General features: G+C 42.0%; 3 protein-coding genes across 8 annotated transcripts in view; 2 read left to right on the top strand and 1 right to left on the bottom strand.

The window, feature by feature from the left end:
- LOC135492365 (kinesin-like protein KIF21A) overlaps positions 1-4,825 on the top strand; it is a 57,778-nt gene extending 52,953 nt beyond the window's left edge. For 3 of the 4 annotated variants that reach the window (XM_064778797.1, XM_064778799.1, XM_064778796.1), the window contains one exon: positions 936-4,825. In XM_064778797.1, the coding sequence (XP_064634867.1) occupies positions 936-1,032 (97 nt within the window). In that variant the 3' untranslated portion in view covers positions 1,033-4,825. The remainder of the gene's footprint in view (positions 1-935) is intronic. The other variant, XM_064778798.1, reaches the window with a different exon arrangement.
- A 550-nt stretch (positions 4,826-5,375) lies between these two features.
- Positions 5,376-10,210, bottom strand: LOC135492218 (F-box only protein 30-like). Of its 3 annotated transcripts, none has more exons than XM_064778513.1 (4): positions 10,137-10,210; positions 6,947-8,538; positions 6,540-6,693; positions 5,376-6,255 (listed from the first exon to the last, which is right to left on the bottom strand). In XM_064778513.1, exons 1-4 carry the CDS (start codon positions 10,167-10,169, stop codon positions 5,848-5,850), a joined length of 2,187 nt encoding a protein of 728 aa, XP_064634583.1. In that variant the 5' UTR covers positions 10,170-10,210; the 3' UTR covers positions 5,376-5,847. The 3 variants fall into 3 exon arrangements, with proteins under 3 accessions (XP_064634583.1, XP_064634584.1, XP_064634585.1); XM_064778514.1 differs by having other exon boundaries at positions 10,076-10,197; XM_064778515.1 differs by lacking the exon at positions 10,137-10,210 and adding an exon at positions 8,775-9,212.
- A 401-nt stretch (positions 10,211-10,611) lies between these two features.
- On the top strand, positions 10,612-15,096 carry LOC135492675 (S-phase kinase-associated protein 1). The gene is made up of 5 exons (XM_064779254.1): positions 10,612-10,706; positions 11,282-11,378; positions 12,175-12,389; positions 12,859-12,999; positions 13,800-15,096. Exons 2-5 carry the CDS (start codon positions 11,282-11,284, stop codon positions 13,833-13,835), a joined length of 489 nt encoding a protein of 162 aa, XP_064635324.1. The 5' UTR covers positions 10,612-10,706; the 3' UTR covers positions 13,836-15,096.
- Positions 15,097-15,354: the final 258 nt, after the last annotated feature.

Below are 15,354 nucleotides of genomic sequence, written 5' to 3'. Positions count from 1 at the left end.
GTGTGACTATCTGGTCTGCCCCTATAGGCAGCCATCACCTGTGTGACTATCTGGTCTGCCCCTATAGGCAGCCATCACCTGTGTGACTATCTGGTCTGCCCCTATAGGCAGCCATCACCTGTGTGACTATCTGGTCTGCCTTTATAGGCAGCCATCACCTGTGTGACTATCTGGTCTGCCTTTATAGGCAGCCATCACCTGTGTGACTATCTGGTCTGCCCCTATAGGCAGCCATCACCTGTGTGACTATCTGGTCTGCCTTTATAGGCAGCCATCACCTGTGTGACTATCTGGTCTGCCTTTATAGGCAGCCATCACCTGTGTGACTATCTGGTCTGCCCCTATAGGCAGCCATCACCTGTGTGACTATCTGGTCTGCCCCTATAGGCAGCCATCACCTGTGTGACTATCTGGTCTGCCCCTATAGTGTAGTAGTATGTGCTCATTAGGATACAGTACTGGTATTTGAAGAAAATTATATTCTTATGTAGAAAAATAACATTTGTTATTGAATGTTTATTTTGGTGAATGCTTGGTTATAGTTCCTGCTGGAAAACACGACTTCAATTCTTTGACCATTTGTGATTCTTGCACTGTGTTGTATTAGGTTGATGTTCTTGCACTTTGATGTTAGATGCACTACCAGACACAGTTGAGCACTTCGCAGTAGTTTCAAACTTAGTTTCTTGGGTTGTCGTCCATCTCGTGTGTTTCAAATGTAAGAAGTAGAGGGGATTTTTATTACACAGAATATTAACAATAGTTAATAATGATTTTTTTCAAGTAGTTTTCACCAGGTTCCAATTCCTTGAGTACTAACTGGAGAATCGCTCAACCTCTGATGAGCCCCAGTGAGCTTGTAATCTATGACTCAACCATGCCTGTTTCTGCGCTGTTATTGACCTCCTGTTCATATCATTGCTCTCTCTTTCCAGTGATCTGACGGTAGGAATCTGGCGAGCTCGAAGCATTGATAATTCAGACAGCTGTCAATCAGATAACGACGAACGTGATCGTGCCACCTCGTTATAACGACCGAGAGTGGGAAGTCTGTCAGGTCTGATTGTGGAGTTTCCTACCGGATGATAGCGTCCATCTTCAACATAGGAACATAGGAAATCAACTTGAAGACTTGCCTACCTGCTTTGATGAGAGATCGATTCTAGGATAGAGGCATTGGCAGAGTTGGACCGTCTCGGGGATGAACACTATGACAGGAGAGGAAAGAACATTCTAGACTACCTCACACATTGGAGGAGATAACATGCTGACATCTGGGCCATGATTTACACCAATATCTATGGTGGAAGGCTGTGGTGAGAAGCTTGGTATTAGCTCAGAGAACCTCAGTCACATGTCTTAGCCATTGGGTTCCTTCTAGAGACCCTTTGCAACGATAATCACCACCCGGGTTGGAGCTGCTCTTGATAGGTGGCGTTCCTCATACCAGTGCGAGTCGAGGTCAAACCAAGCAGACATTTGTACTTATGAGTGAAGAGAAGCGAGCAACGTCACTTTGATATTTTGATGGGAGGTTTTGTGTCGTTCCCAATGGGAACTTTGCCTTTGTGCTTTATTTGTTCAATCAATCCACGACTGTCTGTCTTCAATTCTGTTGACATTGCTGCTACCAGTTTGGGCTTTGTGTCTGTCACAGTTTGAATGTGAACTTGTGTTGTACTCATTTGGTGAAAAATCTTAATAATTATGCACTTTTATAAAGAACGACTTGGGGTAGCATTCCCCTCAACTAGATACTCAGGACAACTAGGACATATATTGACTAATTTCCTGAGACACAAGCAATTACTAAAGTACGTAGTAGAAAAGCAGTATTTTATGTACAAACTTTCAGTGTAAATTGATTAGAATTATTTATAATGTAACTTAAAATGGGGACTGTGTGCTACAACATGAAGATCCCAACATGCTGAATATAATCCAGTTTATGGTCTTTAATTGTTATGACGCACAACATCGATCAAATAATTCCACTTACTCTAAACCCCTTTATCTTCCAAAGCTCAATATTTTCACGAGAGTCCATGCAATCACAAACTTGATATAATCTGGGATCGAGAAAATGTGCAGCTTAATGATTTCATCATGGAAGAGTAAAGGAGTTGATTGTATCGATAGACCAACAGAAATATTCAAGTTGTCTCTTGCACCATTCTGCTGACGGTATGGTCAGGCCTTCCTCCAATGTATAGATCATTCCAACAGTATTTACAAGACTCATTACTGCTGTAGTTCATGGCCAGGTAATCCATCGATAAAGGGATTTGCTCATGTCAGTATTGAAGCTAAGAGTTAGATGTCTTCCAAGAATAATCATTCCTCCAGTCACCAATCACTGTGGCAGGAATCCCTATTCTTATATGAGTTATCGAAGGGATTGTAGCTGACTTGGTTCAAGGGCAGATGTTGTACTTGAAAGTGATTCAGATGTTGTACTTGGAGGTAATTCAGCAGGAGATTTTAAGCTGGTTAACACTGTTGCTTATGCAGAAAAATGTAAACTTTAAAGTTGCCCAATTCAGACCAGAAAAATCGGTCTAATTCCATAACTCTAGTTGATCTAAGTGGTCAGTTATATGTAACTGTCTCGCTGTCATCGAGTAGAGATTCTTTAATCTATACTTTATTATGTGCTTCATACATGTATGTCAATTGTTTTGTTGAAATTGTTAATTGTGGATTATTTTGATATATTTCTTGATGTTTGTAAGTTCCCTTGTGACGTTTCATTCCTTTGGGAGCTGGACAGATGTCACAGTTTCTGTGTGTCAGATGAACACAAATGTGTGGAATCAGCTCTTCTTGAAATTTAAAGATCCTTTCATTCTTTTGGTGGGAAGGCATCGCCATCTAGTGATAAATAATTGTACTTGTGCATCGGTAAGCGGTCACGAAATTAAAGTAATAGTTTGCATTTTGCATATAATTCTATATTTCAATGATTTTGTGACATTTGTCGCGCTCCTCAGAAATATGTGATGTGTTTTGAAGAGTTGGTCAGTTTGTGTATATATTGATTTCCAGAGCGACGTGATAACTTCCAGAACATTCGATTTGCTCAAGTTGGTTTCTCAATAATTTGTACGGTTTTCATGATGTATTGTAATTTATTGAATTGTGATTTGTTTGTGGTCTGCATTAGAAAAACACTATGCCTCGCACCCGGAACATGGACGTGTTGCACGATACATGGCCAGGCCAGTTGAAAGCACAGTGGCGCTACTGAGCCTCGAGGCCTATAGTCTTGGCAGTCCTAACTTTAACAGTAGCCACTGTGACCTGCTAAGCCTATCTGTATTCAGTATGTTTGAGTGAGAAAAGCATCCCATTCAACCCTGAAGGAAGAGGCATGATGTTCTCCTAATGTGTCTGATATGTCTACGGTTTCAGTCAGCTTGGTGAGAATCAGGCTTCTAGTTGGTGATCCTGATCAAACTGATGTGGAATCTGGTGTCAAGACATGTTTTGCTAATGTAATAACTCGTGTCTTTGTTCAGTTAGTTGAAGTTCAGTGACTTTGGATATTTTGATGGTTATTGAAAGTCCCCGTCGAGTCACGACTGGAATCTCCAGATACTGAAAGTCAATCATGCAATTATCATCCTGAGGATCAAACCAAAACAGTCTTTAAGGTGTCAACGATTACAATGAGAAGTTGTCATGCATTGCTGGCTTTGTCTGCTTCAAGCAAGTATCACTGCGAGTCCCCCTCTTCAAACTTACAACACATCGTCAACGCAAAAATATCAAAGCTTAGGCATTTTTCAGCTGCTTGGTAAACTTTTGTCATGAGGCAGTGTTACAAAACAGACAGCAGTATGTAAGGTGTCTCATCACCTGTATTGTGTCACAGTCTTGATGAACACCTGACGAAATGGGCTCATACACCACAACATCTTTGGCAAGCGTTGGTAACTAGCTTTGACCACACGATTTAGTGGTGTTGTCACAAGTGAGGAGGGGGTGTACAACTACAATTGATAGTTGCATATCATAGCCTGTAAACTTTGATATTGTTATATGCTATATAATGCAATGCTAAGATACATGTAGTGTAAACAGATCGTCTTTTTATGAAAACTGCTTTCATAAGACAGGGTATTGGACCACCTGACAATGGTCTGTTTGCTCTCTGAATTTCCACAAATAAAAACCTGTATAAGAACCAATGGGTGATTTGAAAAAAGACCAGTAAATCAATGCTTTGACTGAAAACTACCAGTCCTGTGTACATTTACACAAGGCCTCTTCTCAGTGCAGGACGTAAGCACATTCACTATTCTTTATTCATATCACCCAATGTTTATCAACTAAATAGTAACTTCTTCACATGTTAATGAGGCTTGATGATGTGAGGATGTTTCTGATCCATTCCATAAATGTGTCATTTTTCGCTCTTCACAAAATGTTTGCAGTGTGAGCCTTGTAGAGGAGCTGGGAACATGCAGTTCGTACCGCACTGCTGGTCCTCGGTTGATTTCAAATTCCATCAATGAGTTCATTATATTCTGATGGCATCTCTATTGTTAATGTCAATGACTCTTCACCAGTATGAATACCAAAACACCCTTCTCCATGTCTTGCTCAGGTTCAATCTTCAACTGCAAATATTTTGTGAGGAGTTGCTTAATTTTGTTTGTCTCCCTTGAATGACGTTGTGAATATTGTTCATTGTTTCCATTTGGAGCTGAGCGCCAACACAGGAAGCTGTATGGGAGAGCCTTAATATGAAGACTATTTATACTGTATGCTACTGGTGCTCACATTAACTGGTATGAAATAAACAAATGGTTTTCTGTGGGAAGACACGTCTTGGAGTGATTTTGTTCATCCTGAACAGACATGATGATAATGTACATGTACTGATTGTACATCACAGTCCTTGTGAAGTACACCATTCAGATCTGTTCAAAGCCTTGTGGCCAGTGTCACACCAGTGGACAATGTATCATGGTACATCCCGACGGAAATGATGAGAAGTACACCATTCAGATCTGTTTATAGCCTCACTGGGACCCATCCACCTAGCTTACAGTGTTCCACCCAGATGACATCTCGATCAATGCAGGTGAAGGTGTCGTGTCCCAATGATCCTCTGAAGGCAGACGACAGAACCAACAATGTAAGCATGATAATCAAGCTGTGGAGGCCAAAGACTGAAGGAACAACAAATGGAGGTAAGTTCCCCTAAATTTGCGTCTTTCTTTTAGAACAGCATGTTGGGACTATGTACACATCTGTTCAGTGGACAAGCTATCTAGTGCAGGTCTTCAGATGGCAGTTGAGGACGTGCACAAAAATAAAGGAGAAAGACAAGTTTGTTTTTTTAAATTCTATAAAATGTTTACTCGTATCATATTATTATGACTTGAGAACAGTTTGGCAAAATGAAAATGTAGATAAGATGAGACATTAATAAATATACCAGAGAATAAATACGACCTATCACAACAGCTATCTTGTCAGAATCTCGCACCAAATCAATCACAAATCGGACCAAATGAAAAACGTAAGTGTTCGTTGGCTTCCTTTCCGTTGATGTCCTACCGTTAAAAGAAGAACAAACCTTTAAAAAAGAATATCCAAAATGACACTAAACATGCTTATGAACATGACAATAATTCAGTCTCTCCCTCGTCTTAATTTCAAGCTAACTATCTACCATATTGTTTGGTGAAGATATGTTTTTAGTGAAGTTATTTTTGCCAGGGCAGTTCAGTGCCAAAGTGCATAAATGGGTCAACAGGGATGTACGCAAATAGTTCTAATGATTTCTTGCCGGATATGGTGATCATTTGTGACTCTTATTGAAGTCTATTGGTCAGATCAGGAAACAAGTGTAGCAGCATCAACAGGCATTGCTTGGTTCAAATCGGCAGTCTTCCTGCGCTCGTCCTCGGAACAACCCTGTTGTATCTGATCAGGAGGTGGAGTCACACTGCCTCTGTCCTCTGCTGCGACACATATCAGTCTATCGCCTGACCCAGACTGAGAACATGTTGATTCCACCTCCTTGCCCTCTGTTAGTTCAGGTTCCCATTCCAGCCCAGCACTCCTGTACAACTTCTGGACGATCTCGTCTCGGAGAATATCACAGCCCATGGGAAATTGATACGGCTCGGTTTTTGTATTGCGTTTGTTGAACTGGCAGGTCTTGAGGTGTTCACCGAGAGGTTCATGGTCAGTGAAGCCCCAATCGTGAACCGGTGAGAAACACACGCTGAATGTCCAACGCTGTAATGTAAACGGAAGAGAATAAACGAAACAGTTCCTGTTATTAGAGTCAGCCAACCAAACACTGGCTCAGTGGTCGCAATGCCGAGCTTATAGCTACTTTCAAATTTCACACAGGTCAGCACTGTTTCATTACAGTTTCCTTGAGCAAGATACTTAACCCTACTTGCATCTTCCAACCCAGGAGTAAATGGGGACATTGCTGGCTGATTGCAAGTGTGGAAGTTGAGTCTTGAAAATTGAAAAGCAGCCACACAGAGAATGATACAGTAAGATTTACACACCTGAAAGCCAACCACCCACTTGGAGCACCCCTCCTCTTTCACCCTCTCCCATTGCTGGGTCACGATGCCCCTCTCTTCCAACATACTGCTACACACGTCTCTCAATAGGTGGCAGGTCAGTGAGAGGTTGTTGAGGCTGAAGCCGTCGAGAAAACTGAAACATGGATGAGACTGTGAGAATAAAACAGTTAAAGGAATTTCATATGACTACTGCAGCATACTGGCAACGATACTGATGGAACTCTGGGAATCTGAGACCAAGCTGATGGAGAGAGCACCTTTCAATGTCAGATTCCAGGCAAGGCATCACATAACACAAATTGTGTCTCATTTCCTAATCGTCTGCACAGCTGCCTTAAAAACAGGTGATGATACATGAGATCTAAGGCTGATCTTGAGTGACTTACCTGCCGATGTATCGGAGTACCTCAAATGGAAGACTGGTCAAGGACGAAGTCAACAACTTGTGGTCGTTCGGGGAGACAACGTGGCTCTTCTTCTTGTTCACAATCACACCTGCGTTGTACTTCTGAGATATAAAGATCTCGGGAGTTGATTCTTTTGACTTTGAAGGGCTCCGAGAATGGAAAATGTCAGGAGTCCTTTCCCGTGATCCAAAGCTCTCTAGACTTGGAGATTTGTAGCGTTCATGACTTTGATTGATTGCCATGGCAACGTTTGTTCGCAGACCAAAGCTTTCTAAGAGACTGCTGTGTGTGATGCAGCCATCAGGCTTCGGATAGAAACGCTTGATTGAGTGAGTGCAGCCATACTGAGATAGAGGGCAGCGCTGTTCCATCCAACCGTTGAGACCACATTGAATACTCCCGTGAACATTACAGAAATGGTTTGGATATTCGTCACGACGGAACTCTTGAAGACACAGGAACGTGTACATGGAGCTTGGTTTGGCTTGGTATCGTGTGATTGATTCCACGTTCAGATCGAGGCCGAGCAGTTCGTAGTTCAGAAAGTGGCCAAGATGCGGAGGTGTTGGGATATGAGGGGCGATAGAATGGTCAGGTTCTGTCTGAGCAGCGTGACTATGATCCACGGGGAGTGGACTCATTGACAAGGAGTTTCTATTCTCAAGTGTGTCCACATCCACGACTGTCATCATTTCACCATCAACTCTGTTTGAATCATGGGTAATATCGCCGTTCACATCATAAGAATCGGCCGTTATTTCCTGTTCCTCTTCTACATCGACTTGATACTGAAATAGGTCATTCCCGTTTTCTGCATTTTGAACATCATTTGTTTCAGAAATATTTGACAACATGCCATCACTAGGTCCATCAATAGCAGCGTCTAATGCGTCTGATAGGCTGTCAGTAGCCTGTTTAGTGGCACTATACAGTTTACGACACATACTTTTTTGCAAACCCGGTGGCATTTTGGCTCTTTCCCAGGGTGCATCACACTCATCGTCAGATACCGTTCGTGACGTTTCAGCAGACGTCCCTGTTTCTGTGTCATGTTCAGCAGTATGCCCTCTATGATACACAATAGGAACTGCAGGGAATCGGCGTGTGAGATTATTGCGTAATGTTCGCCGGGTGTGTCTTGGTGCTTTCATTGATTCGTTCAACATTCTTTGATCCCTCATAGCCAACGCTACATCTAACTGTCCGTATCTCAAATGCATCTGATGTTGAGTGAACGGCAACTTGGCCTGGCGCTCTCGGGAATACACCGGCCATCTATTCCACTCCATCGTACAAACCATCACACTCGCTGGACATGTCTGCAGATGAATGCCAAGTTGCCATCTTGGAAACACTAACGGACACCCGTTTTCACAATTCAAACAACTGACGCGTTCATTCCGACAGAGCAACGAGTGCTCCTTCTTTTTGCAGGTATGGAAGCGAGCACCACAGTCGTATTCACAGTCGGTCATAGCACAACCATCTGGGGGCCACAAGCGAGCTGTGCACTTGAGCTTGAAGCATTGGTCGCAGTGTTGATGAGGCAGGTCACCATCCATCTTGGGAATCTGAAGAGACACAACAGAATCCATGTAAACGTGCTAAACACAACAGCTGTACTTGACACACATTGTATTGAAAACTGAAATGTTTCATAAAGAGCTCTACATTATTGTTAATATGAAATGAAATGAAATTTGAAATGAAATGAAATTTATTGGCCAAAACACAATCTTTGCATATAAGGCACGAAACACAAATACAAATGTACATAACTATCAGAATATCAAAACAATAAATTTACAATATAATCACAATCCCACGTTGCTATCGTTACAGCACAGCTAATCAGAGGTCTAAATGAGAATGTCCACCATCGTCAACTTTATAATGATGTAAAACACCACAGCCAAAGACAAAACCTTTAATATGGCGACAACTACAAACAAGAAACTAGAATATAATACACAAATAAACGACCACTGGAGTGTTGTATTTGCAATCCCAACGGCAATAACGCGAGTATTCAGAATCGGACCCAGACGCATTGTATATGAATTATGAGACTGACACTGTACACCACTATTGATTATATAAACATGTTCAAAGGATAAATGGTGTATAGCCCCCACTTAACATGTGATGCGATATCCAAGTCCACACAGAGCTGAATCAAGTTACAAACTATTCCACTACTGGACACGCATGCATGCCAGACTATCCTATCATGCATTCCTAGCCATCTGAAATTTGAAGTACCACTCTGACTGCACACAGGTTTCAATGCAATTGATGACTTTGTTTTTCAATATGAGTAAATGGACAATTAGAATTCCCATAATCCACAGAAAACATGAACAATACAAAATGATCAATACATTCCTCAAGAGATTAAAGATGACTCAGTCACCTCATTGCACTATCAATGTATGCCAGCAACACGCATAAACCAAGGAGTCCTTAACAGGGTTGATTTGACAAAAGAAGGTTCCTGCAATCATATACTCCCCTTTGAGACAAAAACCCTCGCACCAAAAAGGCCTACACCGTTCATTTCAAGGCGACATAGCCACAGGACCACAGGAGGTGACCCGCTGTCTTGTACTTCAGGGTTTTTCCGTACCCAGGCACACTACTAAACTACAAAGCTCGAATGCATGAGTAGCCTCTGGTCACCACCCGACTAGGCCCAGTGTGATGTCCTTGGGGGTGTGAGGAACGCTTCAAGCATTTCACCGCTCCAGCCTAACAAGCTCCCAAGTCTCAAACATGCAAGATTTGTAACGCAAGGCCAAAAGGGTGTGGCCCACATTTAGGCCCCCTTTTTTTCCAACAAATGTAGTTTGGCCTATTGATCAAAACCTACAAGTAGGGGCTGAGATCGGGTTTTGAATACTCTAGTAGAACTGTCACTAGCACCCACAGGGCTTATGCCTGGTGACAGTTATGACCGGACCACAACGTTTTCAGCTAGGTCTTGGCACATGCCTACACCTACAGTACAGGCTACACTCCACTGGGGCTGCACTAGCTAGGGCCGACAAGCTTTCTTCCAAGAACAACCTTCAGTGGCATCAATACCACCAGCAGCAGATAAAAGCTTACATGAAATCACTGTTAATGATCAGTTCTCAAGAATGATAGGTAGAAATGGACAGAGGAATACCTGGCAGGAACAGTCTACTTCAAATTTAACCATAACAAAACATTGAATTTCAAAGTGTTCATTTTGTAAGAGGTGGCAGCACCTTACGGTCCTACTCACTCCCCAGACAGAGTTTGCTACTGTACATGGCTTCAGTACATTCATCCACCATGAACTCGCGCACTGCGTGGAGACGGGCACCTGCAGAGGTCAAGGGTCAATGTTATTTTCAATCCCTTGATTGACCAATACTTCGTCCCCAAAAGGGACAAAAGTGCCAGGTGCTTGGTAGCCCATTATGTAGCCTCGATGTGATACCTGAAAAAAGCCAGGAATTCCAGCCCAAACGCATTTAAGCTTGAGCCATGATGAAAACAGGAAAAAAAACCGGTGTAAACATAGTTTACCTCGCACTTCGCCCCTTTTGGGGTCGAAGTGTTGGTCTATTCCTCCGCGTCAAAGATCACGTGACCTGCAATTCATGGATTGACCGAGGTCAAGGCCATTCGCTAGACGCCATTGGAGACCAACATTTTTATTTGGGACTCTTCTTACCTCGATTTTACAACCGTTTACACAATATAAATCAGGGTATGTATCATTTCTCACGATTCAGTAGTTATTGAAGTTTTTAATCTTATCCAATTTTATACCAAACAATGACCGTTTGTCTTGTTAGGGAACGATGATTCACGGCTGAAAATATTATATTGTGTGTATTCGGCCGTGTATTTTCATCAAGCAATGCACATTCCAATTCCATGACATTTCATTATGTCTTCACCACCAAATTTAGACTTGTCAGGTTGCCCTCTGACAAATTTACGTGGTGTGCTTTGTGTTGTCACATTATTTGGCACCAGCCTTCAGCACGAAACATTAAGAATAAGATAACTACAATAACTTATCATGACAGATGGTTATGGACGGACAGGGCTGAACCACAGGAAGTTGTACCGTGTAGGGCTGATCTAAAGCCTTCCAAGAGGATGTAGGGCCAAAGGCCCCTTATTGGAACCTTATAGGGATCTTTGGCCCCAAATCCTCTTGGAGGGGTTTAGCCCTCCACGATACAAGTTACAACTTCCTGTGGCTGAACATACTTTCATCCGACTGATATACCTGGTATTCGCTTTTGTTTTGTATTGTGTCTTCTCTCCTTTCAGATGCCGTTCATCAAGTTAAAAAGTTTAGATTCTGAGATCTTCGAGGTGGATGTAGAAATTGCCAAGCAGTCGGTCACAATCAAAACCATGTTAGAAGGTAGGAGCAAATTCATGACTATCGAAATCTGGGATGAGGCTTGTTCCAATTTTTAAATTGGAAAGGTTGTTTGCAAATTGCCTCTGTTCCACAACAGAATGGCACAACCTTAACTACGCAGGTGGAGTTGAATCAAGTACAGTAGAACCTCCTTTAGTGTACACCTCTCTATAAAGGACACTAGTTTTGGTAAATTGGGTGTTTCAATTCAATTTGACCTCTCTAATCAGGACACCTCCTGCTGTTAAGGACTGTCTGTCCCGAGGGTGTCCTTAGAGAGGTTCTACTGTATTTTCATGCTATGAGATAATGGGAATTCACTAATCCATTTACATGGACATTGTAGGGAGATTGCACTGCTGTTGACATTGACTATTGACAACAATAAGTATTGACCCAAAATGTGGAATGAAGGCTTTCTAGAGAGACAACCCATTGTACACATGCAGTACTTGATGCATGAATGAATGATTCCACCACATTTGTGTTGTCCGAGCAGATCATTCATTGACTTTATGTTATTGACAAATGTTGACCTATTAGTATCATCTTTGCAGACTATATCCACGTAGTCCTGCATGTCATGATATGGTAGACGTTCAGTTGACCTGTGAATGTGCTTGACCTCGATCACATGGCTCAGGATTTTCGAATCAACAGCGCAGTGGCCGGTCCTTGTAAGTCTAGACCAGGCGGTTAAAGCTAAATGTTGCCTCATCTTGAAGTGTGGGCTGCTCCTCAGCCACTATAGTTTTACCTGTACCCTACTGAAAGAGTGTCTTTGTTCTCCATGCAGATCTTGGTGTGGATGAAAACGATGATGACCCTGTACCCCTTCCAAACGTGAATGCGGCCGTCCTGCGTAAGGTGCTCCAGTACTGCACCTACCACAAGGATGATCCACCACCACCAGAAGATGATGAGAACAAGGAGAAGAGAACAGACGATATCATGTCTTGGGATCAGGACTTCCTCAAAACAGACCAGGGCACACTGTTTGAATTAATTCTAGTAAGTTTTCCCGATAATCATATTCAGATTTGAATCTAATTTTGGTTAGGTCCATATAATTCTTGATGCATGTTACACTTGTTGCAAAGTCCAAATTGATGGTTGATCTGTTACTCTCACACCTGCAATATGTAAATAAATTGGGGTCTCCGCTTTCCTTCTACTCATCATCATCATCATCATCATTTAGGCATTACAATAGCACTGGCATTACAATCGCATGATATTGTTTATAGAGTAAATGATGTCCCAGTCGCTCAGCTCTCAACTCATTACCCTTAAACAGTGAGGTTCACAGTGAGAGACACGTGGAGTCCGGGTACCAAAGCCATTAGCCTCTGGTCCCTTTCTATTTGAACTTTAAACCTGCTCTTAGTTGTTAATCATGAGGCCACTATTTTTCAAAATGTATTCCCTTTTGTTTAGTCATCATAATTCCTTCTGGTAATAGCGAATTGTTTGTTTCCAGGCTGCTAATTACCTTGATATCAAAGGCCTTCTGGACGTGACCTGTAAGACTGTGGCCAACATGATCAAGGGCAAGACACCTGAGGAAATTAGGAAAACATTTAACATCAAGAATGATTTCACACCTGGTGAAGAAGAACAGGTCAGTACCTTTTCCAAGCACTTATGGATGTTTTCTGACACATGGTAATCTAGTGGCTCGGTGTATTGGATTATTTAGGCTTCAAGGTGGCACAAACAGCCAGCTCAGACAGCCCTTGCAATAAAACCCCTGCCGTGAATAGTGTCGGACAGATGTTGCATGCTGCTTGTTAGTTAGCAGAATATTGTTGCACGGACCATGACAGCCTGGAATTCTAAAAACATCATTATGAATAATATCAGCATTGCTACTCCTGAACCCCTAGCTTTCCGGTCAACCAGATCATATACACCTGATATCATTGGACTTAGTCTTCACTTTCTGGTCAACCAGATCATATACACCTGATATCATTGGACTTAGTCTTCACTTTCTGGTCAACCAGATCATATACACCTGATATCATTGGACTTAGTCTTCACTTTCTGGTCAACCAGATCATATACACCTGATATCATTGGACTTAGTCTTCACTTTCTGGTCAACCAGATCATATACACCTGATATCATTGGACTTAGTCTTCACTTTCTGGTCAACCAGATCATATACACCTGATATCATTGGACTTAGTCTTCACTTTCTGGTCAACCAGATCATATACACCTGATATCATTGGACTTAGTCTTCACTTTCTGGTCAACCAGATCATATACACCTGATATCATTGGACTTAGTCTTCACTTTCTGGTCAACCAGATCATATACACCTGATATCATTGGACTTAGTCTTCACTTTCTGGTCAACCAGATCATATACACCTGATATCATTGGACTTAGTCTTCACTTTCAATCTTTCAGGTTCGGAAAGAAAACGAATGGTGTGAGGAGAAGTAGACAGACCATCAAAATGTACAGAAATCAGCCACTAGGAGGCGTTTTGTAATAATCGGTAGTGAACGAACTGTAGCTACGTCTCCACCTGTGGAGGAAGAACTTTGGCCCCATTTCGTGATGAACTGAGTGTTTTGCTGGGAGACTGACAAGTTTGACTGTGCCCCAGAGATGAGGCTGCAAAGAACTGTGTGAAACGATGGAACGACTTGCGTATCACATGGCCAGATTTCATCCCAAATAATTACAACTTCTGCCTCACATCTTGCAGAAAAAAAGTTCTCGTATTTCTGGGACTGTTCTGGTAAAGATATTGGCACTAAGTCAGATCAGAGTGATAGAGTGAATTGAAATTACAGATTTTGATATGAACCACTTGAGTTTGCAGTAATCGGATTCAAGTGATCTTCTCATGTATTGGAAGGATAGACAAGGTGCAAGTTTAAACAGGTTTGGAAAGCGCTCTTTGGAAATCTCTGGGGAAAAATCAGAAAAATTTGTGACTCTTTAAGAGCTGACTTTATTTATTTGAGGATTTTATGTTTTTGATGTTTGTTTAGCTGCACACAGCAATGAAGTTGTTACAAGTTTGAGTCGGTCTAGCAACATATTGAACATCTTGACTCATTCAGAAATATGTTTGCTTGACATCTCCAAAGTTATTGTAAAAAGAATATTTTGGTTGGTTTTTGAGTGGGGGTGTCCTTTTTATTCTGAAACAACATGCTTTGGATATCAAACCTCCTCCATTGCAACTCCTACCCTCTGTGTTGTCGTATATAAACATCCTATTATTTCACCCATCCCCTTGTACAGAACCATTGAGGCATTGGGCTCCTGTTAAATTGTAGATCTGTATTGTGTTTGTTGTAGTTGACATGTCCTGGAACAAGTGTGGCATCCCCCAGATGTATGCATTGCACAAGCTAACTCTCTTGTAATATCCGAACCTGGTAGCGTATGAAACAGTCTGGTAATCCTACATGATTTGTAACTCCGGGCCTGAAATAAGCTCCAGATCAATCGCAGATATGCACCTGTGTGCATGTAGACATCTGGAAATGTACGGACGACCAAATTTGGACATTTCAGTCACTTTATCTTCATGATAACAATGTACCAGGGATAGTTTGTTGCATATCACACTTTTCTGAGCACTCAAGTCAATGTCAGTAGAAATAACCGAGTTGTTGTACACTCCTGTCATTGTCTTGTCTATTTATGTTCATTTCAATAATTACATTAAAATCCTTGTATCATTTGACATGTCATCTTTCTTTGAGTTGTGTTGCGTGCAGAGGATTTGCTCATGTTGGAACGATACTTCTATTGCCTGTTGATATCTGTTGCCTCCATTGCTGGACGAGTGTCTAGGTCTTCGTAGATTGTGGGATTGCACCATTCTCCACTCTTGGCTTCCAGCAGTTGGGACCGGTATCTTCAGTTCTGTGGTTAAATATTACATTGGGCAACTCAAGTTAGTTGCTGCCCCCAAGTGTAAACTCCAGTCGTCTCACGGATC

This window comes from Lineus longissimus, chromosome 8, assembly GCF_910592395.1.
Source record: "Lineus longissimus chromosome 8, tnLinLong1.2, whole genome shotgun sequence".
NCBI lineage: Eukaryota > Metazoa > Nemertea > Pilidiophora > Heteronemertea > Lineidae > Lineus > Lineus longissimus.
The sequence above is the reverse complement of the archived record's forward strand: the minus strand, read 5'-3'. Positions and strand labels throughout refer to the sequence as shown.

Coding starts and splice junctions, on each gene's coding strand:
- LOC135492218 (XM_064778513.1), bottom strand. CDS start 10,169: ATGGTTAAATTTGAAGTAGACTGTTCCTGCCAG. Junction 6,694..6,946: donor GTACTCCGATACATCGGCAG/GTAAGTCACTCA, acceptor TCCATGTTTCAG/TTTTCTCGACGGCTTCAGCC. Junction 6,256..6,539: donor AGTGGGTGGTTGGCTTTCAG/GTGTGTAAATCT, acceptor TTTACATTACAG/CGTTGGACATTCAGCGTGTG.
- LOC135492675 (XM_064779254.1), top strand. CDS start 11,282: ATGCCGTTCATCAAGTTAAAAAGTTTAGATTCTGAGATCTTCGAGGTG. Junction 12,390..12,858: donor CACTGTTTGAATTAATTCTA/GTAAGTTTTCCC, acceptor GTTTGTTTCCAG/GCTGCTAATTACCTTGATAT. Junction 13,000..13,799: donor CACCTGGTGAAGAAGAACAG/GTCAGTACCTTT, acceptor TCAATCTTTCAG/GTTCGGAAAGAAAACGAATG.